We start from the raw sequence: 27,583 nt of genomic DNA, 5'->3' as shown, positions 1-27,583 counted from the left end.
TAAAGGACCTGCCCGTCCAACCTTAAGGTTGGCGGGCAGGCCAGGAGCCCCGGCGGGAAGTAGAAGAAACATGAAACCTCATCCACCGGCGGGATGAGGTTTCATGTAGGCTTTAAAAAATTTTAATAAAGATTTTGTAAAAATTATGGACATCTCCCAACTCATGTGACTTTGTCACATGAGGGGACATGTAAGGGAAGTTTTTTTATTTCTATTTTTAATATTTTTGAAAGTAGAGGCGATCTCTCTGAGGCAGAACTTAGCCTCAGGGAGATGAGTGCGCTCTTTCGTGCGCATACGCGAAAGAGCGCACTCTCGATTTTGGGAATCCCCCCTGCCTGCACAGGAAGCGCATAGTGCTTCTGTGCAGTCATCACGTTGGGTGGGCCTTAATTGGCCCACCTACGTACAATGGAGCCGTGCCTCCGATCGGGGACGCCGATCGGAAGTGCGCCCCCGTACGCGCCCACCCATCAACATCCCCCCCACCAACGGGGGGAAAATTCAGCCCACAGTCTCATATTTGCAGATGCAAAGTTTGATTTCGAGGTTCCTTCAAAGAATTTCAGCTCATGACTGCTTATTTGTAAGCACACTGCCTTCAAAATTCCTCGGGTTGTGATGCCAACAATGCCCTTTAGCACTGGTCCAGTCGGTGTTTGTGGGACCACCGGGAAGGCACCTCATTTGTATAGGTTAGATGCCTGCAAGCTGCCTGTGGGCATAACTCTGGCACCAGCTTGCCCATTTGTGCCAGCAATTCTAGTGTCCACACATCCGCCCCACCACGAACTTTCCAATGGCCTTATTTATCTTCTGGGAAAGGGGGGTGATTTTAAAAGAAATTAAAACCCTTCTGAGATACCTTATCCAAATTGTCATTCTCCATTTGTGAGCCACAGACAGTGACACTAATGGGTGGAGAGGAGAAATGAGCAAGTGTCATAACCTCTGATCCTTCTCTCATTCAATATTCACACATGTATTTTCCAATGAGGTTCGAAGATTTGCAATAGCAAACATTGCTTGACATGTCCTTTCACTATTCCGGGTCATTGCAGACAATACTACAACGCCAACTGAGATACGCTAACTTAACACACACCAGGACTCAAAGCTAGGACCTTTTGGTCCAGAGGGAGCCTACATTCTGATCTGGGTGAAAAATAGAAATTATAATGTTAGGTAAATAATGCACAAAGAAAGTTGATGCTATGGTTAATATCAGACTTCTGAGAACATAGAAAACAACTTGAAGTATATGTTAAAGTTGAACTAGATGATCAGATTAAAATGCAAGTGGAATGAGTGAAAGAATCAAGTCTTTTTTTATAAAATGGTTACAAACACTGCAGTTCATAGGTGCCAGTGACTGTTAGATGCTGCATAACATTAGTCCGAATAGGCCATGTCAATTTTATTTACTTAACCAATCGGTGACAAGCACATGAAAAGGTGAAACTATGATGAACAAGACCTGATGGAATAATGAAATATTATAACAAATTCAAAGTTAATGAATTGTTAGGATTCCTTAGTTTGCGTTTGGTAAGGTTAAACACTGATGTGGTGATCATGAGTAATTAGAAATGAATGATATTGGTGAAACAACCCATGTAACTCAAATTGCCATCATTTTACACCACCTGGGTTCCAATACACCCACCATGCAGTAAGTGCAGCTCTCCATTAACATGCTCCTTGATTCCTGTTAAACTTTCAAAAGAAGAATCAATGATCAAACTCAGAGTTAAAACAAGATAAATGTACACATTCTGAAACAGCTCATATGGGAATCTCTCTGATTTTACTTAACTATTATACTTTAACTTGTAAAACTGTATTTAATGATAAATTGTTGTAAGAACCTTCCACTTCCTGAAGATTTGGTTTTCAAAACAGTCATATCCCTTGGGGTTTAATTGAATTAATTTTTGGATGCTGAACACTCTTTTACGAATGGGTTGAATTAATTTTTACTGAGGTTTCATTTAATGTGAATTTTGTGGATTCATTACGACATCAAAATTAAAATCTCCATGAATGAACCTGGTGGTACAATACCCTGGATGCATTTTGCTAAGGGTGATCATGAAACATTATATTATTGTGTGTATGTATGAAAGTCAAGGCATTTCTAGAATTTGGTACATATATTTATAATAGTTTCTCTGCATCGTTGCTTAAAAAAAAGATTTATTCTGACAATTATTTGGATTAACCTGTTTTGATGTCTCACTTTTAGTTCTGATTCAAAGCAAAGACGATCCAGGATTTCACTCCAACTTGCTTCAGCTTCAAAAGTGTTAACATTTTAAACATTCTTTGTGGGTGAAAAAAATCCAGGAATGTTTTAAGTAATGTGAGCCATTGTGTCTTTTGTTAAGATTAAAATGTAAACTGCGGAGTTAGTGGTGCACCTGTTTGGGCTCACTATGCAAGTTTTCTGCAAATATGTAGCTGTCTTATTGATAAGAAATACTAATTATTCTCCTACTTTATTATCTGATATAAGGATGGAAGAAGTAAAATTCAACTTCTGGTTTCAAAGATATTATCATTATTTATATAATTCTAAAATACCTTTAGGTGAAATCCAGTGCCTGCTGGTGCAGCAACGTTTTGAAAGTCACACCTCTCATTCTTTATGAACCTATTGTATTATTGGTTAAACAGTAAGATTAATTAACACAGTAATGTAACTTACACTGAAGTGTGTTCTATCCATATTCTCTCTTTCATATGGGACAGAATTTGGCTGGCTTGAAACCTGCAATTTTTTGTTTGTTATAATTGTCTGCACTTCATGTTAACCTATTAGCTAATGTGGGTTGTATGTTTATGAATGTGCGCTTGAGTATTTATGTGCATTTGTGCTCCTACACGTTCAGGAATCCCTAATTCACTTTGACTCAATATTTGAGTTCTGTCTAGAGGTCAGTTTGATTGCTCATGTTGATCACCAATAATTTGGAAGGATATTGAGAGGGGTTGAGGAAGTGAGAGACCTTGGAGTGCATGTCCACAGGTCTCTGAAGGTGGCAGGGCAGGTGGATAAGGTGGTATAGAAAGCATATGGAATGCTTACCTTTATTAGATGAGATATTGAATACAAAAGCAGGGATATAATGACAGAATTGTATAAAACGCTGGTTAGGCCACAGCTGGAATTTTGTGTACAGTTCTGGTCACCGCATTACAGGAAGGACATAATTGTTCTGGAGAGAGTACAGAGGAGATTTACAAGAATGTTGCCAGGGCTGGAAAATTGCAGCTATGAGGGGAGATTGGATAGGCTAGGGTTGTTTTCCTCAGAAGAGAGCAGGCTGAGGGGTAACTTAATTGAGGTGTACAAAATTATGAGGGGCCGAGATAAGGTAGACAGGAAGGACCTGTTTCTCCTAGCTAAAGGGTCAATTACCATGGAATATAGATTTAAGGTGATTGGTAGAAGGACTAGAGGAGACACGAGGAAAAACATTTTCACCCAGAGGCTGGTGGGTGTCTGGAATTCGCTGCCTAAATTGTTGGTCGAGGCTGAAACACTCAATTCATTTAAAAGGCACCTGGATCTGCACCTGAAGTGCTGTAACCTGCAAGGTTACGGACCAGTTGCTGGAAAGTGGGATTAAAAATGAGTGGCCAGTTTCTTTTTTTCTCTTTTTTGGCCAGTGTAGACATGATGGGCTGAATGGCCTCTTTCTGCACCGTAACCTTTCAATGGTTCTAATTCTTCCCAGTCAATTCCTGCTACCTTAACACTTACATACTTCAAAATGTTATTAAAAATTATGTGATAATATTAGTAAGAATGTTCTTATGCAAACTCTTACCTGCTTTTAATTGTAATATTCACTTAAATAGAGTCAACCATATATTCTTCATTTAAAAGTTTTGAGGTGCCAAAATGTGCCATAAATTAGGTTTCTTTACTTTTTAAAGTTATTTTCTACCTGACAAAATGTCTTTGTTGGATGGGTTCAAATTTGTTTTTATTGTATCACATATGTGTTTATTTTGGGTGGCATTTTTGTCAGCAGAGTCTGAATTTACGTGTTGAAGTTTGCTGCAATGGTGTTGGATACATGTTACATTTGTTTATTCTGGAGAAGCCTATGTTAGTTCGATTAATAGCCTTTTTGAACAAAAGCTAAAACTCTCAAAATGTCTTTGTATATAAAAAAAAGCAACTAGTTCAACAACTATGCAGTTTACATTACAAAAGAATCTCTAACATTAAATGAATTTAATAGGTAGATGGATGGTAATTTCTCATTAATGTATGTCGCATCTTAATAGTTGTAAACAATTATTTCTAGTATATATAGACTAATTATGTTTAAAATGAAAGCATTCAATACATGTCAAGATGATTAAGGAATTTTATAATGCACACAAATAGATTATACATTAATTCCAGTGAAAATGCAGCAGAATATGATGCAGAATTCCCTGTTTATCTTTCCTGAAATAGGAATAACTTTTCATAACAGTAACAATTCTACTCCTCCTTTGCATGTATCAATAAAAATGTTACACTTCATGGAAAACAGAAGCTAGACTTTAATTAACTCTGGAAACGCTCCATTCTGATTCAACTAGCATCAGCTTCTCTTTTATCGTTGCAGGTACCTGAGACTTGATATTCCCCCATTAACTAATTTTAAAAAAATTGCTGCACTTTCATTCAATTTTGAAAATAAAAGCATTTAATCTTAATTCAGGTTTTTAAACTTTAGTCATTTTACAAATGGCATGAAACTAAATAAATTCCAAGCTGATTAAATAAGTGATAATTTCTGAACTGAAATTTGTAAATTTGGAATTGTGCAAATGCTAGGAATTGGTACTGTATTGTTAGCCGTTCCAAGAAGCATAGTTTCTTTGTTAATATAATGTCATTTTTGGGTTCCACAAGCAGGTGTAATTACCATTTAGACTCTGGATTAATCTGAAGTGTAAAAACAAGCCTCTTTCATTCTACCTTTAAACATTCCTTCTAACTATGAGTATTAAGTCAAGGACAACAAGATAATGCTGAAAATCTTATGTTTATCCTCTGAATGAAGGGAAAAAAAAACTTTACGAAAAGTAAGGCATGGGGACCCATTTCAAAGAACTGAATTTGTTTTCGGGGGTGTTAGAGCAGTTTGTTAGGAGATTAGAATGCTGCTTTGAGCAATGTGTCTGTGTGAGGCTGTCTTTGTCTTGTGGCTGATCCTGTTGAATGTTACTGCTGTGTGTGTGCTGGTGTGCACACCTGTGTTGTGCTAATGTTTTGATCCGTGAGTCCTGCTCAGTCATACGACTAAATCTAAGAATCCTTTCACACCTTTGTCGTTCTCTGTTGTCAGCTTTTGTTTATTTTCCTTCTCCTGTCACACGTGTTCCAAAAGAACTTCTCCTCAAAAGCCCTCTGTGCCAAACTGATGGGCTAAGGTTTCTGCAAACAAGGGAGCTCCCACCAGCGGAAGCTCCACAGTGATGGCAGACAAAAGGAAAATAATCCTCTTGCCAGGTGAGAGCACAGGCTCTTCCCACATACCTTTGCATGCCTTTCTGTGAGTGATGGGCTTTGTCATATCACGATAGTAGCCTTCCTTGCAGTAGTGGCAGTGACGGCCTGCCGTGTTGTGACGGCAGTTCAGGCAGACTCCTCCACTCTTCCGACCAGAAAGTTTGAAGAGTTCCATGTTAAAACGGCACCGTCGTGCGTGCAGGTTACAGTTGCAAGCTGAAAAATAATATACAATGAAAATGGAATCAGTCGATCTGCAAACAACTGTACAATTACTCTGCACCTTTATGCTCCTCATTTTATGCACAATACTGCATGTGCGCTGCACTGAATGTTTGACAGGGCACCCATAATTCTGAAATAATATGAAAACCTCAGGAGTTTAGGATCATTGAAATCATAAACAATTCAGTATTATAACCGAAGGACTTTTAATGAGATAATGTGCAACCAAGCTTATATTTATAGATAAGTACTTGATGTTTGTACTAGTCATACTACAATTATTATTCAGTTTACATTTCACTGCAGGTATATGCTAAAAGGAACAGGTTTGTATTTTATCTGGGTTTCTTGTACTTTTTGTATGTTTCATACTCCTTTCACATTGGTAGGTTCAGACTGCAGTGAATCTGGAGCAGAATTTTCTGGGGAATGAACTCGGCAGTCTGAACGCTCACTACAGCAATCATAAGGAAAGTCATTCCTCTGTTCATGAGTTCCATGAAAGTAAGATACCAGTCTAGACAGTGTCAGTAAAGCCCTGGGCTAAAACAGGAGGGAACATTTTCCTGTGAATGTCCAGACTACAAATCACCACATTAGTGTCCATGCCAAATAACCACACAACAAAATTTGAAACACCTGAAGTGTATATCACATTACATACCAGACTTCTCACTGGTCTAGCAATTGGTCACCTGTTCTACTGTCTCTATTTGACCAGGACCTGAGCTCTGATCCCATATCCTCTCCATCACTAAGACTGCCCACTTCCACCTCCGTAACATTGCCTATCTCTGCCCATGGCTCATCATATCTGCTGCTGAAACCCTCATCCATCACTTTGTTACCTATAGATTTGACTATTCCAATGCTCTTATAACTGGCTCCCACCTCACACCACCTGTAACCTTGAGCTTATCTAAAACTCTGTTTCCTGTCTCTTACCTCACGTCAAACTCTTTTCATTCATCACTTTTATGCTCCATGTATTTAATATAGTAAAATATCTCAAGATATTTCAGGTCCAAGTGCACCCTGCCATCCACCCCCCGCCCCCAACCACCGCTCCCCCCACCCCCCAATGACCCCGGTATCTCTATAATCTCCTCTAGTTCTATAACCCTTCAAAATCTCTGCACTCCTATTCTGGCCTTTTGCCCCATTCTTGATTTCCATTAATCCATCATTGGCATCCATCAGCTGCCTACCCCCTTGGTTCTGGAATTTCCTCCCTAAACCTTTTCACCTTGCCATCATTAACTCTTCCTTTAAGATACTCCTTAAAATCTACCTTTTCCACCAAGCTTTTGGTCAACAGTTCTAATATCTCCTACGTGGCCTGGTGTCAAATTCTGTTTGATAACGATGATGTGAAATGCCTTGAGACGTTTTACCACATTAAAGGTGCTATATAAATGCAATTTGTTGTTGTCTCCAAAAAAACTATCGGAGGCATGCATGTGACTATAACATAAGATAATCACATCGATTTTCATCTTTTCTGCATTGCAAATTTAAAATAATACCTTGTTATTGACTTATTTGACATGTAATTCAAAACCATCCAAACTGGTTTTCTTTATGTGACTGATGTAAAATATTCTGGTTCTTGGATGTTATGCAATTTCTGTTTCTAATCTCTTTCCCCCGGGTTCATTTGCTACAATACTCTAGCCTAGAAGTCAGGCAGACCATTAGCTGTCTCCCAGTTCTCTTTAACTGGAAGTGCACCTGTAAGACAAATCTGCCTCTCTCAGCTACTCCTGATTTGTAAACAGCTTCTTTTATACAAATTTGGTGGAAACATTGTACCTTTTACAGGGAGAAAATACACAGTATTTATACTGAAATACATATAGGAATCTATGGTAATTTACTTAACAAAAGGCAGACATGGTATTGTGTGACAAAATTCTGACAAAGTTTTCAATCAATTGAACTGGTAAATCTCACAGAACTTTGAAGAGTTAATGCTTTCCCCAATGTGATTTGGAAGGGATGGTTGAATTCCACCATGATTTTGCTTCTGTGAAGTTGATGGCAAATTTCATATTCAAGCCACAGTGAAGATCCCTGTTGATTGGGATCAGGTTTTGCTCTTGTGACATTTCTTTGGAAGATGATGTTGCTTTCAAAGCTGTTTCATGCTGCTTTTGTGCACATATTAAATGTCTCCAATTAACTAAGAGTGACATTTAACAATTGAGTAGCTTATCACAATACCTGGAAGTTGTTGATAAGAGCAAATCAACCAATACAGAGCCATATATGTCTAGTTTTCTTTGCTCTATGTCCTGCCTCACTGCAACAGATTGTAGACCCAAACTACAGATACTGACTGATCGAATGACTTCTGCAGTGTCACAGCACTGCCCTGTCTCTCCAGTATGGCCTTGCTGTTCCACTTACAGGGATTGACACTGTTGTCACCTTACAGTCAAGTCTTCTTTTGGAAATAAAAGCTGCTTTTAATATTAAATTAATCTGGAAGAATTTTAAATCCCTTTGCAGTTTTGTTTTACTTGCAACTGTACGTGCCCATTCACTCAAGGGTTCTCATTGCTCACACAGCAGATTGTTTAGTAGAAGCAAAGATGACCAAATACAAAGAAATTCTCTTTTAGGGCAGTTGCAATAGTATGGCCATCATACCAATGGGCTTTTCCCAAAAGATCTCATTGCTTAGGACTGTTCAAAACAACAATGCAATAATTACAGCAGTTTTGGGATCTCATTAAAACAGACATGTTCTCCTGTATCCATCTTTACTCTCAAACAGCAAAGACCTTTGTTCTCAAGGGACCTGAAATTTAAATAGTTTGAAGTGTTTCAGCCAATCAACACCTTGCTTATACTGTTTGTTTGGAGTTTCAATTCTTCTGCCCAGGAGAGTTTTGCACATATTTACAGTATGGGTACCAGCATCCACCCTGTCTCAGCAACTAAGTTAATTCAAAACTCATTTAAATTGCCTCTCTATTGATGTTAGTGGGTGGAAGCTCTGTCAGATCCTGAAGGGTGTGCCTCATGCAGCCAGCAGCATCCCCAGTGAAACGCTGCGGTATTGTGTATAAAGGTGGCATTCAGGAAAACCCAGTAAAAACACAGACATCATAATAAATCTAAGACCAAAAAAAAGACAATGAGAATAACAGCATTTATACAGCAAGTTTACTGTAATGCAAAGTCTGAAAGGAGGAGAGGGACATGGAGAAGCTTCATGGGCAGTTTGTAAAACTCAAATTGAGCTACATTTCATTTAGTGTCAAATCCTAGTGGGTGATTCCATACCCTCCAGTGATCTCACCCCACTTCTCCTGACTCTGGATGTGTACGGAAACTTTAGCATTGAGGTGAAGTACCTGGTACGCCGATGCTGAAGATGTATTGTGATTTCACTTGCAAAATTTTTGTTTCCTGAATGACTGAAATTTGTTTCTTTTTAGTCAATATTTTTTCCTCTGCACCAGCTCTCCTGAAAACACTGGCTCCTTCCTGGGGCACAAGTGACCCTCAAGCAACTCACCCAAGTCTATTCATGATGAGCCTTGATGCTGAGAATTGCAAGATGATTCAGCTATGGAGGAATTACAACCAATCGCAAACTGTTTCTACCTGATGGTCACACACACAAATCCAGCTGAATGACAATCAGATGCAGAACCCAACCTGCCTTTCCACTCCTTAATCCAGGAGCACTAAAGTCAATTCTAACCATCCTTCTCTCTTCCCAGCTGAAATCTGAGAACTCAACATAGACTGAGATCTCCCAGACTGCAAAATTCAGTTATCGACTAAATAATGTCAGTAATCTATGCAGACAATCCTGTATTAATGCACTATTGAAACTGCTTGCAATGGAGCAGAACAACTCATGCATTTCCAGTAACACAGCATTATTCTTTAAGATCAAGATAAATTTGCATCGATGGTCATAAACCATGAGCTGAGGCTCAAATGCCTTCACACATGCTCCTAAAATGCCCAGAATGAACCATTTGATGCTATCTTTAGTTTGCAGATGTTCATATCTTACTGTACTGATTTTAAAAGTGCTGTAAGCTACAATGATTGAAATCAACTTAATCTAATACTACACTTATGATACAGAGCTGCAGCACTGTAATGTGAATGAACACTGCAGTCTCTGGAGATGTGAAGATCTGGCTGAGTATGGATTTACTACCCCCCCCCCCCCCCCCCCACCCCCAACCCGCCACTCTCACTCCCACCACCATCGTCTCTGGGTTTCTGGAGACAACATGGGCAAAGCAGCAATGTGATTGTGATTTTTTTTCTCTCTGCAATCGCTCTAACCATGCACACCACTAATGTTTGTTTATTGTTAGCTTCTATGAACCTCCTTTGGTGGCAAGATAATAAAGGGATAAACTGTGATGTTAAAACAGTGACAGAGATCATTATAGGTAAGGCAGGCTGCACATCACTGGGGGCTTAAGGCTATTATTGAACCATTTCTACTTGAAGCAGTACGGTACAGTACAATATAAATACATTCAAATTCTGTCAGCCCCCCTCCAGTTTTGTTCCCCATACAGTACTGTACTGTAACTGTGTTGGAAAGTTATGATATCATCCTGTACTTTGCGGTAATGCTGAAAGCAATTGAATTGAGTTCCGATCAATAATTATGAACAGAATTTGATCAGGCCTGTAAATGGGTTATTTGGAGAGTGCTATGCTGACTAAACTAAACAGGGCTGTAGAAAAAAGCCAGTGAACAGCATGTAAATTTACATTTAATTTGGGATATTCAGATTAACAAAGGAGGTACTGCATGTGAAATCCTCAATGGGAACCACTTTTAATAGATGAAGGAAGGATGCCTATCCTTGTAAAAGTAAATAATTCTAGAGTTGTTGACACTGAGTATGTATGACAGTAGCTTGTACTGAGTAGTGTAGGTACAAGATTAAACCGTTGACAACATGGAGAAGGAACTATGCTGGAGAGAGCCAAGATAAAGATCTAACCTCAAGGCCAAACTCCTTCTGACAGTACAAACACTTCATCTGCTCCATTTGATAAAAACAAGCAGCGCAATTTGACAATCATTTCCTCAAGCAACTCTGGCCCTCGTGCACTGCTAGGAGGCAAACTGAGCAATGTATTGCCATAATCTGTCAAGTGACTGTTTGTGAGGCACATCAAACAGTGTAACTGACTGCTGCTGGCCACCAAGGGTTGCCAGTATCTCCCAATACATTCCCAACATAGCAATTTGCACCCGTACTGAGGCAAACAGCACTTGCTAGTGCTCCCAATTAACTGGACAAATTACTCCCAGGTGGGAGCCTTGGACTGATTGAAAGCAATGAAATGTTGCTGGAGGGTGGCTGTTAGTCACGGTCCTATCATGTCACTATTATGCATGCAGGCTTTTTATGTGAAGGTGCTGTCAGCTCGATATTAATTTATGATCTTAAAACCTGATATTCCTTTAAAAATGCATCTGAAACTTCTCTTTGCAGGTGTTGCACACTGAGGATTGTATTGAATTGTCATGCTTTGCCAAGTGATAATGCATTATGTCAAATTATTCTACCGTATGTTATTCTTGCAGATCGTTCAATAATCCAAACAGTGAATAGTTTTCTTTAGTTTGACATACAGTTGACTGTTGTAAAGTGAATTATATTTCATTGCTGTCAAATTTTCCAGCATTTGAAAAAACAAATGTAGGTTTTAATCTTAGTAGCTTCAATTGATATTGTGAACACTGTTTACTTTCACTGAAACAAATTGTGTGTCTCTGGACATCTGTCACATCGTAATGCATGTTGTATGACTTGGTTTATCACATGATTACTGAACCATATGTATTTCATTGGCTGTGACCTGCATTGGGACATCATGTGGGTGATATTGGTTTATAGTATCAAATCTCAAACTATGCAATATATCAAAGAAATTGAGCAACACATATATGACAGAGATCATATGACAGAAATTCTTGAACTCATCAACATAAAACTTGTCCTAGCTTTGTTTAAACTGAGGCTTTTGGTCCTTTCTGTCACTGATGTTTAGCATCAGAAAGTCACAAGACACCCTTTCTGTGATATCTCTTCGGAAACACCATTGATTTCAAATACACTTGTGATTGTTACAGTTCAATGTTCAAAAACTTAATGGAATACAAGTTTTCAACATTTCTACAAGGACAGTTGTTCTAATTCCTCCACATTAATTACTTTAGCAAATCCCCTTTTCACCTCATGTCTCTTGACCCAGGAGACATTCCAGCTGAACAGCAAGCCAGTTATTGCTACAGGTGACTCCAAGTGCACGCACTTCACTTCTTGGATGGGCGGGCACGGTGGGTGGGCCTGGGAGCGGCTGCAAAACCAACTGCTGCCCACGATCAGGCCCCGACTTCAGGCTGTGAAACGCGGCTCCACACTGACCAGGAAGGGCTGAGCGGGGGTGGGGACCTGTTGGCTGCCGGGTCCAATGGCAACCTGGCGGCCAGTTTAAAAACAGCCCAGGCAGCCCCAGAAAGGCTGCCAGGGAAGGACGTCTGTCTGCTGTTGCAATGATGGAGTCGAGTGCGGAAGCAAATGCCTGACGAGAGGGCAGGTTGGGTGGGCACTCGGCCTCCCGCTTTTCTAATGAGTGCCTTGTTGTTCTCCTGGAGGAGGTGACTGCCAGGAGGGACACCCTTGTCCCCAGAGCCACCGCACCTCACCAAGAGGGCATGGGAGGAGGTGACAGCACTGGTGAGCAGCCATGACGTGGTGCGGCACACATGGGTGCAGTGCCGGAAGAGGTTCAATGACCTGCTGCGCACAGGAAGGGTGATTACCTCGCTGGCATGGGTCAGTGTGCAGAAGTGTTAAGGTGTGGCCGTCCCCCTGTGGGCCTCAGGGGTCCTAGAGTCTGAGTGCTGACTGTCAATCACGCCGGAGTTGGCCAAGGGGGTGAGCCCTGGCTGCTTGGCCTGAGTGCCTTGCGGCTTGAGGGCCACGACTCGGATGTGCCCTGTGAGGTTTTCCTCAGCTGGGGTTGGCCAGGTTGCAATGGCGCTGCAGGCAGACAGTGGACTAATCAATGCTCCTCTGTCCTTTCAGGAGAAAACGAGCCATAGCCAAGCAGAGAGGGCACTTACAGGCGGAGGCCTGCCCAACCTGCTGCTAGTCACCAGGTTCGAGCAGGACGCCTTAAAGCTCGACAGCTGGCACGCTCCCCATGCAACTAGTTGTGGAGAGGCGGGGGTGCCAGATGAAGGTAAGAGTGCAGTGCATAGAGGTGAGACTATCAGATTGTGCAACCATTCTAGTGTAGCCTCCTCATTGATGGGAGCCTCGAATCTGGCGTTCCCATTGATCACTGGAAGATGAGGGCACCATGATGCAGATCTCTGTTGTCTCACCAGGGTGCCTGGTATGCACAGTGACAGAGTGATGACTTTAACTAATGACATGTCCTTCTCTCTTTTAGGTTCACCAGCAGGCGTTCACTCTCCGGATCCCGAAGGGCCGCCCCTGACACCAGGAACCACCATCATTTCACCTGCTTCACACCCACTCTCTGAAGCAGGCACCAGCGCAGATACCAATATCTCGGTGGGCATTAAAGCAGCGGCTAGTATCTCGGTGCACATTGGTGAGAGCACTTCACAATCACTTGAGGTGCAGGTGGAAGCAGAGAGTGCCCAGGGCACCAGCAGTCAGAGGACTGTGGGGGACCAGGACGATGCTCAATCAAAGGCTGATGATGAGCCTCTGGAGTTGTCCATTAGTCGGTAGTTGCTGGATGTCCAGCGAGATGTGTGGGAGGATCTGGCAGAGATCCATGAGGGTGCGCATGCCATGGTCTCCATGATGGAGGAGCCCAAACAGAGCGTGAGCACTGCAATGACCCTCATGGCCGAGCGCACTGCCTCCTCCATTGAGCAAGTGGCGACTCTCATGGAGAGGCAGCTCCAGGAACAGAATCAGGGGTTCCTGGGATTGCGCTTGGACCTGCAAACCCTCACACAGGCAATAACCTCAGGTGGTCAGTGTCAATGTGGGAGATGGATGAGGCACCCAGTACCCCAGCTAGGTGCCCGTCCATCAATGGTGAGCAGGGATGTCTAGAGCGACCTCAAGTTTGTGCATGAGCTGCCTGCCATCTTTGCGGGCTCCTCTCAGGGCGCTCTGGATGACGGCAGCAGCTCCTCCGCCCCTCCGCCGGTGACTGTGGCATCTGATGAGGCTGCGGTGACTGGGGAGATGCCAGCCCTGGCACTGGCTGATCGCTCCCAGGCGGGGCCAGCACAGGCTCCACTGGCCAGAGGACGACCGCCAAGGTCATCAAGGCCAACAAGACAGCAGAGTCAGCAGGCTGTCTCCAATGCCAGTGCCCTGAGGGGGAACACCTAGACGTAGCACTTGCAAACGTAATTTAAAGGCATCATGAGCACAAGACAGACAGGTCATGAGTGATTTTGTGTTCATTTATGTTTACTTTATCTATACTGGTCTGGGAATGAAGACCAGAGGCGTCTACGTAAATAGTTTGGAATTGTCCACATGAGATAAATTTTGTTTTTGTCATCGTGGCTTGAGTATGCTTCATCTTTTTATTTTATTGGTGCAGGGTACGCTTGTATGTAATGCTGGATGTAAGTGTCTCTGAACTTTATTGCACAGGCACTGAGTGTTCTGTGTGTTCAATGAAAGGCTCCTTTCAGACATCCGGGTTGGGGGAGGCAGCCCTGACATGTGTTTGAAGCTGATCTTTGGCAGCCTAGCTGAAGGAGCGTTGGATCAAGGCATCCCTGGTGTCCCTGCCTCCCTGGAGGTTACCAAGGTAACCACGCCCTCAGCGCTCTCCTCATCATGCTCCTCTTATGACTCACCACTGGACTCATTACCTGTGGCCTGTGCAGCTGCATCAAGATCTCCTTCCTCCAGTGGGAACCACTTGCCAGTGCCAGATTGTGGAGAGCACAGCATGCAACCACGATCAGTGACACCCGCTCTGGGGGGTATTGTAGTGCTCTCCCTGAATGGTCCAGGCATCGGAAGCGCATTTTGAAGAGACCTATAGTCCTCTTTACCACTGCCCTTGTGGAGGCATGACTCGTATTGTAATGTTTCTCTGCCTCTGTTCTTGTGTGTTGGAGAGGCGTCATGAGCCACCTTTTCAAGGGATAGCCCTTGTCACCCAGCAGCCATCCATCCAGTCGGGCTGGAGCACTGAAGAGCCTCTCCACCTGGGAGTGTCTCAGGATGTAAGCGTCATGGGAGCTGCCAGGGTACCTGGCACAGACTTGCAGAATCAGCATCCTGTGGTCACACACTATCTGCACGTTCATGGAGTGGAATCCCTTCCTGTTGACGAAGGCACCCGGCTCACCCGCTGGCGCCTTGATGGCCACATGTGTGCAGTCGATAGCACCCTGGATGCTGGGGAACCCAGCAATCGCTGCAAAGCCTCTGCCTTGCTCAGCCTGGCTGGCCTCGCCTGTACAATAAAGAATAAAGGTCAGTACCCACCTGAACAGAGCTTCTGTCACCAGCTTTACGCAACTGTGGGTAGCTGATTGGGAGATTCCACACAGATACCCCACTGACTCCTGGAAAGAGCTGCTGGCTTGGAAGTTGAGGGCCACTGTGACCTTCAGAGCCACTGGCATGAGGTGTCCACCCACACAGTCAGAACTGATCTCAGGCCCAATCATCTGACAAATGGAAGTCACAGTCTCCCTTGAGAGGTGGAGCCTCTTTCAGCATTGCACCTCAGACATATTGAGGTAGCTGCATCGTTGCCTGTAAACCCTGGCAGCAGGATAGTGGCATCTTCTATGGCCCCTTCCACCTTAGACTACCTGCTGGCCCTGTGCCCCTTGTGCCTGTGCGTCTCCTCCCATTGGTCCTTCCCCTGGAAGTTGCATTGGGACACCTGGCCTCCTCTCCCTTCTGCCCCTCTCTTCCTCCTCAGAGAGGTGCCTACAGCAGAGGCCACAATCGCCATTACAAGGCTGTCTGATACCTGGCAGGGTCCACATGGTCTGAATCCTCCGGGGGCCTGGCAGACAGCAATGAGTCCTGCAATGAAGCCTGGAAATGCTAAAAATGAAGCCCCAAACAGAGATGAAGCTGCCAAGTACCAATAAGCAACCAGCTGCAAATTATCTCCACAACTCCTCACTAATCACACTGGCAATGCTGCTGACCCTTTTTATCTCAATCTTGGATGAGGTTTGTGAAAATGTCACCTGCCCATTTTGCCCGTGCAACGAGCAGAAAGTCGCCCGGGCAGGGAAAAATCACAGTGAATTGGACTATTGAGGGCCTTAAGTGGCTGCTTAATTAATGGCGGGTGCCGCTTTGGCACCCACCGAGCGAAATATCGCGCAAGTGTGCGATGACGTCGGGCACTCACCCAACATCATCATGCACTATTTCACTCTTGTTCAGGTCGGGCGTGCGTCCGTCCATGGGACAAAAAATTCTGCCCTTGAAATTTCTGCCAGTGTTGTCTTTCACGATTCACTAAGTGGCCAAAGTGAAAAGAATTGTTGCTTTTTAAAAATGTCAGATTTTCATATTTTTAAGTGCAAATTTGTAACAAAAATGCTAATTTGTTACAGGATGCCCACCCCTGCTGTAGCCTTTCTTATAGTTTAATAAATCCTCACTTGAACAATGAATTATAAAACACACTTCGCACCATTACAGACTGATATACACAAGGTCAGCAAGCAGAGGATAGGGGAAGCATCTGGACATCCAGAAATTAGCTGAATTAGAGGAAGCAAAGAGTACATGAAGCTGCATCAGAATGGAAAAGGTGATTATATGGTGCCTCAGGGATTAGGACTAAGGCCATTATTGTTTACATTGTACATAAGTGATCTGGAAGTGATTTGCAGACAGAAATAAAACTGTTAAAAGTTTGCCAAGGATGCAAAAGTGGGTGGGAGCTACAAGCGACAAGGAACAAGCAAACTAAATATTGAAGGATAAGAGCAAAATACTGCGGATGCTGGAAATCTGAAACAAAAACAAAAATTGCTGGAAAAACTCAGCAGGTCTGACAGCATCTGTGAAGAGAAAGACAAAGTTAATGTTTCGAGTCCGTATGGCTCTTCTTCGGAACTAAAGAGAAGTAGAAATGTGGTGAAATATATACTGTTTAAGGGGGGGTGGGGCAGGTGAAGCTGGATAGAGGACCAGTGATAGGTGGAGGCAAAGGAGAGATTGCAAAAGATGTCATAAATAAAAGGTGGAAGGGGTGTTGATGGTGGTGATACTGGCTAAAGGAGGTGCTAATGGTGACATTAAGAGTAGAAAGCAGGATGAGCAAGTGACAGATGGCCCTGGTGGGGGTGGGGTGGGTGGAGAGGATGGTGTGGGAGAAAAGATCAAAATAGGCTATAAGGTGGGGATAAAACAATGAATGGAAATAAATTTTAAAAAAATAATAGTAGAAATAGGTGGGGGAAAAATGTATATATAAAAATTTTAAAATATTTGAAAAAAGGGGATCAAAAAGAGGAGAGAGTTCGTGATCTGAAGTTGTTGAACTCAGTGTTAAGTCCAGAAGGCTGTAAATTGCCTAATCGGAAGATGAGGTGCTGTTCCTCCAGTTTGCGTTGAGCTTCACTGGAACATTGCAGCAGGCCAAGGACGGACATGTGGGCATGAGAGCAGGATGGTGTGTTGAAATGGCAAGCAACAGGAAGGTCTGGGTCATGCTTGCGGACAGACCGAAGGCATTCCGCAAAGCAGTCACCCAGTCTGCGTTTGGTCTCTCCAATGTAGAGGAGACAGGAGAAAGTTTGAAAGACCATATCCAAGTTTTCAAATTCTAAGGGCTGCAGATTAACTGAATTACAATAAATTGTTTGACCTAATCACAACCTCAATATGGGGAGTGGAGAAGAAAGGGGTTATAGTTTAAGATCAGAAGAAGGACAGTAATTTACATTAAACTGAATGTGGTGACTGAGTATAGCAAGATCTTGTTTGAACTTTGGGACAAGCAGTGATGGACTGCAATGATCTTTTCCATTTCACAAGTTAAAAAGTTTTTGTCAACAGCATTAATATATCTCACAGTCAAGTTTACATCAGTTTGTTTTGATGTCTGTTAGTAACTTCCAATTTTCTCTCTTTAATTTATTTGCAATTTAACATTTTGCACCACAAAGCTGCCTTCATAAGGTTATTGATTTCCCCTCATCCTCCTCCCACAATTTTTACAGATCCCCTCCCCCCTCCTGAATTGTTAACTCCTTGATAAGATACAGTTTGATGAATGTCTGGAACCTTGCCCAATAATGTCCCAAATTCTATGCTGGTGAATGGTAATGAAACTGGTTTGTTCCTCAAATAGGGAGGAATGGGAGCTTTTCAGATAATCTGTCTCACAATGGCCATGTTTGCTTGTCACCTTTACCATCCTGGCTCCTCTGAATGTCATCAGCTAATGTAAGCAATTGATTTTAACATCAATGGTGGTGAAATTTAGATAAACAGAATTGCTTGCTGAAGAAGTAATATGAAAGGGGCCATCAATTAACATTAACTTAAAGTGACTGGACTGAATACTGCTTTCCCTTAGAATCATAGAATGGTTACAGCACAGAAGGAGGCCATTCAGCCTGTCACATCTGTGCTGGCCCTCTCAAGGAGCAGTTCACCTAGTACCACCCATCTGTCTTTTCCCTGTACACCTGATACATTTTCCTTTTCAGATAATGAACCAATTCCCTTTTGAAAGCCTCAGTTGAACCTGCCTCCACCACACTCTTGGGCAGTACATTCCAGATCCTGACCACTTGCTGCATGAAAAAGTTTTTCCTCATGTTGCCAGTGCTACTTTTGCCAATTGCCTTAAATTTGTGCCCTCTGCTCTCAGTCCTTACATCAATGGGAACACTTTCTCCCTATCTACTCTGTCCAGACCCCTCATGATGTTGAATACTTCTATAAAATCTCCTCAGCCTTTGCTTCTCCAAGGAGAACAGACCCAACTTCTCCAATCTTTCTACATAACTGAAGTTCCTAATCCCTGGAACCATTCTAGTGAATCTTTTCTGCACGCTCCCCAATGCCTTCACATTCTTCCTAAAGTGTGGTGCCCAGGACTGGATGCATACTCCAGTTGAGGCCAAACCAGTGGTTTATGCAGGTTTGACATAACTTCCTTGCTGTTGTACTCTATAACCCTATTAATTAAGCCCAGGATGCTGTACATTTTATTATCCACTCTCTCAACCTGTCCTGCCACCTTCAATGATTTATACGCATAGGGCAGAATTTTGCCCTTAGCGGGGGTGCTTGGCGGAGGCAGGCGGGAAGCCGGCCACCACCTGCGATTGGCACCATGCCGCAGTTTTACATGGGCGGGCCAATTAAGGCCTGCCCAGCGTGGAACATGAGCGGCAGCGCTCAGCACAGTCTGTGCAGGAGCGGGGAGGAGGGTGAGCAGGCCTAGCGTAAGCATCGCACATGCGTGCGAAAGAACACTTCAATCTTCCTGAGGCATGGAGCTGCTTCAGGGAGATGAGGCGCTGTTTAAAAAAGTAATGAACAAAATAAAAATGTCATAAAACATGTCCCCTCATGTGACTCTGTCACATGAGCAGTGACATGTTTTTAACTCAAGTGCAAAATTTTTATTTTATGTTTATTTGCTTTAGGAAACCTCATCCAGCCCGCCGACTGAACTATCGCGAGAGTGCACGTTGACTCGGCCGATGTCAACGCACTTTATTTCACGCTCGGGCATGTCAGGCGCATGCCCCCACGCTGAGCGAAATATTCTGCCCATAAACACCAGGTTTCTCTGCTCCCGCACCCCTTTAGAGTTGTACCCTTTACGTTATATTGTCTCTCTGCGTTCTTCCTAGCAGAGTGAATCACCACACTTCTCTGCATTAAATTTCACCTGCCACTTGTCCTCCCATTTCGCCAACCTTTCTAATCACTATCCTCCTCATGGTTCACAACACTTCCAAGTTTTGTATCATCCACAAATTTTGAAATTGAGCCCTGTACACTAAGAACTATGTCATTAATATATATCAGGAAGAGTAAGGGTCCTAACACCAATCCCTGGGTACCCCACTATAAACCTTCCTCCAGTCTTAATGAAATTGTGGAATTGAGTGTTTTCTGGTATACATTTATGGGTTGTCACAGATTTCTAACATGCAAAGAATGTTAATAAAGTGCACCTGAGATCACATCAGAAAGATAAATACTGACTTTCTCCAGCTCTGATCTCATATTGCTGCAACTAAACTTATTAGTCTTTTTTGCAGTACTTGCACAGAATAGATATGCTAAATACAATGTCTGAGAGCACAATACAGAATGTAGCCACTTTTCATACATGGAACTCAATGCTTAATAACTAATTTTCTGATAAACTGTAGTGACATTCCAACAGCATGTAATATTTTGGCTCAATTCACAAGATAATTACAGATGAGGAGGATACTTCAACCTATATTAGTTCATCCATCCAGAACAGCCCCATCGCAGTCACCTCTCCTCTAACCCCCACACCATGCACCACTGCACTGAGCTGTTTCTTAAACCATTCCATGGATTTTGCCTCTTCAATTCTGCCCAGAAATCCATATCAAGTGTTGATCCCGCTCTCCATAAGGAATAATTTTCTGACATCAGCTCTAAAGATGGCTTTTACTAGTTTGAATTTAAGTCATTGTGTCCTAATTTTACAATTTAATTTAAAATAATATTCCAGATTTACCTTTTCCATTTATTTATTACCTGGTGTACATCAATAAGACCACCTCTCTGACACCTCCTTTCCACACTCACTAGCCCCTGTTTCTCCAGTCTTTCTTCATATCTCAGACCTGTGCTGCATCCAGATTTTGTAAAATGGTTGGCTGTTACATTATGATACTCTCTCCTCCAGGGTAAAGTGATCCAAAGTTTATCCATAAAATGGAAACATTGAACTTCTACAAACCTGCAGATAGTCAGGTACCAAGCTGCAGATATGTTGCTTTGAATCTTGCATGCATAAAAGAAAATTTACATTTAGATAACACCTTTCATGACCACTGGATGTCTCAAAGTGCTTTACAGCCAATGAAGTACTTTTTTAAAAGTGTAGTTACTATTATAATGCAGGAAAGATGACAGCTAATTTGCGCACAGCAAACTCCCACAGACAGCTATGTGATAATGACCAGGTAATCTGCTTTTGTGATTAAGGGACAAAAGTATTGGCCAGGACATGGGGATAACTCTCCTGTTCTTATCTTTTTACATCCAGTCAAGCAAGTAGAAGGGGCCTTGGTTTAACATCTCATCTGAAAGACATTACCGCCAACAATGCAGCACTCCCTTAGTACTGCACCGGAGTCTCAGCCTTGATTTTTGTTCTCAAGTCATGGAGTAGTTCTTAAACCTTGTGATTCAGAAGTGTGTGCGCCACCAACTGAGCCACAATTGACACTCAAATGTATGTGCTATTTATGTACAGACTTCATTTATTTTGATAATCTTATTTTACTTTTAAATTATCATTTATAATTTGAGATTCAAATATGCCATTCCTTCCACAGGAGAATCATACTTATTAGCTGTCGGTTAATTCAGTTGCATTTGTGATTAAAAGTCCCTCAATTAATCTTCCATGGCTCCTTATATGAACTTTCATTGACAAGCATTCAAAGCAAACTGAATGCTTTTTATTAAAATGTTAATCATTTATTTAGATGATCAATTGTCAAGGTCAGAATTGTATTAACAATATCTTACAGACAGCAAAGCAACTGGATGTGACAGCTACCTGTACATATTATTCCAATAATGGTCCATTTATAAGCATAAGGACTTGGATCTTTCTTAAACTTAATTGCACCAGCCGCTGCATTGTTCATTTTAATAGGCCTTAGTAGCTTGTTTTATATTTTTTGAAGTATTGATTCAAATTAGTGTTGACACTGGAAACAAGCAGCTCGTATAGACCATCAACCCTGCTGTTGGTGTAGTGTACGCCCTGAGGGAGTTTAAATGACAGAGCTAATTGTCTGTGATAAACTAATTAAATTATGCTGATAAGATCTTGGTTAGCGCCCAAGGTGCAGCACTTAGCACAGAACATGCCCTGGTTTAATGCAATGCACATGCACTGAGACCCTCTCAGTCAATCAGTATCTTGTCAATACTATCATCAGAACCTTTCTCTTTATCTTTTTGTCATTCCACAGCTCCATTCATTGATGTAATTTGTAACCTATTTGACTGGGTGTAAAAAAAAACTACAGCTGCATCTGCAGCACCTATTCCTTTTACTGAAGGGCTTGAAGTGTCTCTAGTTTGTGGCAGTTTTTGCTGGAATGCTTAGTCTACAAAGGAAGCAGGTTTAACATAATTCAAGGTGTTACACTAATTCTCTACAAAGCTGATGAAAACATGAGCCCAAGTGATCCTCTATAGCTCTGAAATCTTCTTTTGTATGGTAAGAAGCCTAAGATTTTTGACATTGCACTGGCATCTGAATACTCCAAACAAATATCAGTGCAAAATCACAGATCTCAAGGTTTAACCCTTTCGGTTGATAGGACTTATATGCAGGTGTGAGTGATTTTGAAACTGCAATGATACTATGCTGTGTGGGAACATAGTGATCCTGATCCTAGTACGAATCACACCAATTGGGAGAAAATTTGAGAGCTGGGTTATTTTAACTCCTGCACCTCATTAGCATGCCCGAGTCTACTTCCCACCCAGAGCAGGCAGGAAATTAGCTTGAAATATCTAATGGGCTCTGTAAAATTGGGTGTCCCTAGGTCTTGCACTTGGCTAAGTGTTGCGAGCTGGAAAGTTGGGGATTTCTTTTGGGTGGGAGGGAGGGGGTTGTGGAATGTCTGGGTGAAGGGAGGTCCAAATTTTCCTTCTGGGGCTGAGAGGAGCACTGTTGTTCCCCCTTGCCCTACAAAGGAAAATGTAAGATTTGCTTTTACTGGCCTCCCCTTCCCCACAGGTCCTGATTGGCCTCCATCTGTTAGGAAGATTGCAGCAGCTTTCTGCCCATCCAAAGTTAAAATTGTAGTTGAGGCTAGATTATATCATCGGACCCTGATCTGCACATTTAAAGCAAGACTGCACCAACTCTAGATGGGAGGCCTAATCTTCTTGCCAGGAGCCTAAGTGAAAATCGTGGTCAACTGGATCTGAGTGGCTTTTTGGTAAGTAACTAACCCGGGGCATTTTAACTGTCCACACATCTGATTTCCACTGGGCATGTAGGGTTGAAATTACCTGTGTGTTATTTCTAGAAGATAGGTAAGGGAATGGAAAAGGTAAATTGGGAATATTGCTTTAAATTAAATTGAGGGAGCTGAACAAATGGACAGGTTCAAATGAGTGAAAGGTAGATTTAGGACTGATGTCTGGCAGTACTTTGAAACACACCTGAAATGGACATTCAGAAAGAGGCGAAAACCCGAGAATGATTCAAGATACAATTAGATGCTGAAAGGGGCAACTGCATGGGCTTTCATGATTGATTAATTAAACTGGGCCAAATGGACTTCATCATCAACAATTATTTTACAATCCAGTGAACATTCTTTTATTTTGCCTATCTTGAGCTTCTCATTTGATTAATGCTATTACAAATACATTAATCAAATAAGATGGTGAAGAAAGTGTGTGTGGCTCAGTCAATTAATAAAAAATGATAATTGTTTTCAGATTAATTCCTTTAAGAAGATTACACAAAGCCTTTCAGAAAAGATTGAAGTATGCAAATTGCTGTGCTATGAATATGGTTTCAGAATCTTGTGTAATGCTATACAGTTCGGCCAAAAAGTGATCCTGACTCTTTAATTCTTAAATCATTGCATTTAAATCAGGAAGATAAATACACTAAATCTCGCTAGATAATTTTAATAGATAAATCTATTTTACTTATTATGTACTGAAATATGATTTCAATTTCAGGGTAACACTGGCAAATGTAAATATTTCCAGATTTTGGAGTCTGCAAGCACAGGAAATAGTTTGTATCTCAGACATAACTTTGGTCTGATGGTAATTGAAGTAGATCAGTAAGATTTATCTGCTCGTGGCACCAGGATCTTGCTTTGCAAATGGAAACCTATTTTCTACCTGACAGCCATGATGAAACTGCAGACTTGCAAATATGCCCCTCTCTCTCTAGCATGAGTGCTATCACCATGGATTTGGAATGAGATGTTAAATGGTTTTATGTAAAATGTATTCTCAAACAAAACGGGGCCCACTTTACCACAAGTACAGTCTGCTGTTTTACTGCTTAACAACAAAATAAAACAGGACAAAACCAAGTGGAAGAAACTGAGTATATGATTTCAGGAGAGACTCTGGTTATGCAAAAACACACAACTCATGACTTGACCCTCATCACTTACTCAAGTCCATGTCTAATTTTACATATGCTACTGCTCTCTGCCATGACTCCTCAGTGTGACCAATGGTTCATATGGTGCAATGTTAGTCAGTGGCTTACTTTTGGTGAATCACCCAGTCATTTATCCTGTGTGGTTGGTGTGATAAAGGAAAAAGTCACTATGAGTCTGACCATAGTGGTCAGAGCTTCCCACCTGTGATTACATTGAGAATGGAATGACATTCTTATGCCTGGAATACTACGTTTTTTTTTCCATCCTTCCGCTTCCCGCTTCACATTGCACATTATCATGCTCAGTTAGGAGTCTGACAAGAGCCAGCCCACTGACATCTCCACAGATGTCATAAAAACAACGTCTTGGTCAACCTACCAGGAGGTGGCTTTAAACTGCAGGAAGGGAGTTAACAGCCTGCTTCCCCTCCTTCATGCACCCAATGCAGCCAAGGCCAGTGAAGGCTTTTTCTTTCTTTTGTGAATGCAATATTGTCATATACCATAATGACAAGACAAAAGTAATAGCTTCTAATTTTGTACAAACACAGACTTTGCAATTAAGCTCCAGTGTTGTTTCACTTCCTTCAACATGTGCAGTTTAACTTTACATTTCATAGAGAAGCTTAACAACTTTGCATGATCCCTTTGTGCATCCTGCAAAGAGTGTTTTGAATTAAAACCTATTAACACTTCAAGGCAATATTACTGGAAGGCTGCAGTATTTGTCCAATCTAGGTAATTAAAGCCACAAACATTAACCTCAGAAAGAATTTATAAATAGATTCAAAGCAGTAACATAATTAGGGCACACCACAATATCCCACTCAAAAGCTTTGAACTGACAGCTGTTTCATCTTTAAGGAAAGGGCGGACTGTAATTGTGTAATTTAAGTTAGAAGTTCTGTTAAAATATGACAGTCCAATTGTGTTACATTTACTTTAACCAGCATTCTTCCTGATACTTCATCTAAGCTGTAAATAAAACTGGAGCTCCCAATTATTTTGGAGTTTTGTTTTTACTCAACATAACTATCAGAATTGCTTTATGGATAATTTACATTGACCTGAAAGGGCAGATATCTCATCTAAAAGGCAGTAGTGAACCGAGATATCAGCAAGGCTCACATGCTCAAGTCTGGGCTGGGACTTGAAACCCTTGGTAATAAACTTCTAGACCCTTGTGAATTAATGGTTACCATGCGACCAAACTAACACTTCAGTCTGGGGAACATGCCCAAGTGAGAATATGGATGAAGGAAATAGTGAATTATGGGGTAATGGGGTAGACCAGTGGGGCTAAAGCAGGATGTTGTAATTTAAGCACTATGTGTCTCTTTTTTGCATGTTTTGCTTCAATGTTTTCATTTTAATAAGCAACAGCAGCCAGAGTCGTACAAAATTAGTTTAAAATGAATTTATGCCTATTTTGCAACTGGAAATAGTCCATCACTCCCCAAGATTGTGGACTGTGTTATAAAATTATGTTATGGGGAGTTATTAGAGTTGATGGAGGGCCCTTAACATACAAGATTTATATGCTATGAAAAAGTGTGAATGAAAACCTCTTGCCATTTGAAATCGAATGACACGACAAATGATTTTCTTGGTGTCGCTATTAGAGCCTTTAACTGAAGAATTGCTTGTGAAAATCAAAACACTTCTGAACATGTGGAAACTTTCCCTGCACAGCCCCCCTATGATACTAACTGCTTGTGAAGTTTAATGAACCAATTACTGCAGAACAATGATAATCACTGCTGCACTTTAACAATATGGGAAGGGAGCCTTTTGGTCCCTCTAAATACATGATAAAATAAGCACTGACACTGCTGCCGATAACATCAAATGAAGCAGTTTCCCCACAATAATATAATTGGAGCTGAATTTGCCATTTATAGACCACACATTTTTTGCACTTGCTGGCCTCCACAGATCTTTCCCAACACTGAAAAGAGTACAGCAGTCAAACATATAGCAGAAAACTGCTAATTAAACAACTGGGCATGCACAAGCATTCAGATTTGATCCAACATGACAATTTTGAACCATTTTTGAAAGCAGTTTTCTAATATAAACACCTCATTAAAAAACAGAACTGCGTCACTCGACCATGTGTGTTTATTGGAAACTGCATGTTTGTAGATCATAAACAGTTTGGAAAGCCTGCTTCACTGACACTGACGTGTCAAACATTGTATTAGAGGTACTGGACAGGAGGGCAGTAATATTCAGCTCAGGTGTATACTCATACTCCAGTAACCCACATGCCACAAAACAAGGAGATGACTAATAGGGTCAATTTTCATATATTTCTTTCCATAAACGAATCAGCAAATAGCATTAAAACACCAGCTGGGGTTTACTGCAAAGAAGCCACACAACCAGTAACAAGTGCACTATTTCATAGAGATTGCCTCCTTGATAGCTTCGAACAAGATACGAAAACAGAACTCAGAACTCATAGTGATGGTGAGGAAAAAAAATCCAAGGAATTAAAAATTGTTACATCTCTACGCCTGTGACTTACAGGTAAGGATGTTATTTTGTCTCAGCCGAAACCTTGCCTGGGATGAGTAAATATTTCCACAATATGGAAAGACTGTCTTTCAACCAGCAAAGCCAAAGTACACAAATTACACATCCATACAAAACAAACAAAACATTGACTTAAAAACACAATCTTTGACTTTGTCTCTGCTTTGCATTGGCTGAAGACACACACGAGTAGTAAGAATGGTTGCTACTGTAATAGGAAAATGACAAGCTTCATTTTGACACCTGGTTCAGCAATTTATATTTGTTTCCAGTAAGTGCAAGGCTAATATGCTGTTTATTTATGTGTCAGCTATTAATCAAACAAGTTTAAGAAATTTCTAAACAGTACAGTGCAGAATTCCTTAGCCAAATTAAGGTAGTAACCAAGATTGTTCCTAAGCTCCCACGCTCTTCCACTGGTGCCAACATCTGCGGTCCATGGTCCTCTATGACCACTGACAGCTCCAAGTAGTTTATTCAGTTCCAATTCAAGCCTCTCCTCAATGGGGAGACTATATATCCAAATATCCAAATCATTATGTATACTTTGGTTGTCTTGCATCATAGCCTCCTTACCCTAAACCTGATGATTGTCCAGTGTTGGAGCATGTCATCTTGTACCCCTGAATGCACTTATTTTGTTCTATGTTACCTCCAAGTTGTGCACCAGGGAATTGATTCACAGCCAGAATCCATATCTCAAGTGACCCAATAATTAGGTTTGCAGTTACTTATTATATGCAAATTCCTCAGCTAGAAGCCTCTGCTGGGATGAATGAGTCATGCACTGATCCCAAATGCTGGGCATTCACATGCAAGAATCTTTGTTATGCATCATGGACCACCTACACAGTGACTGAACAGGAGCCTTTGCCTTGGATTAACTGTGGCCACTGTGCTTTTCACGTGTGT

The 27,583-nt window shown here is 41.7% G+C and overlaps 1 protein-coding gene across 2 annotated transcripts in view; it reads right to left on the bottom strand.

Moving 5' to 3' along the window:
* LOC144699742 (netrin-1) overlaps window positions 1-27,583 on the bottom strand; it is a 170,642-nt gene that overhangs the window by 79,243 nt on the left and 63,816 nt on the right. For both annotated transcript variants that reach the window (XM_078570932.1, XM_078570933.1), the window contains one exon: window positions 5,546-5,734. In XM_078570932.1, the coding sequence (XP_078427058.1) occupies window positions 5,546-5,734 (189 nt within the window). The remainder of the gene's footprint in view (window positions 1-5,545; window positions 5,735-27,583) is intronic.

Source organism: Cetorhinus maximus, chromosome 24 (genome assembly GCF_964194155.1).
Source record: "Cetorhinus maximus chromosome 24, sCetMax3.hap1.1, whole genome shotgun sequence".
In the NCBI taxonomy this organism is placed as follows: Eukaryota; Metazoa; Chordata; class Chondrichthyes; order Lamniformes; family Cetorhinidae; genus Cetorhinus; species Cetorhinus maximus.
This window is presented reverse-complemented; position numbering and strand designations above follow the sequence as displayed.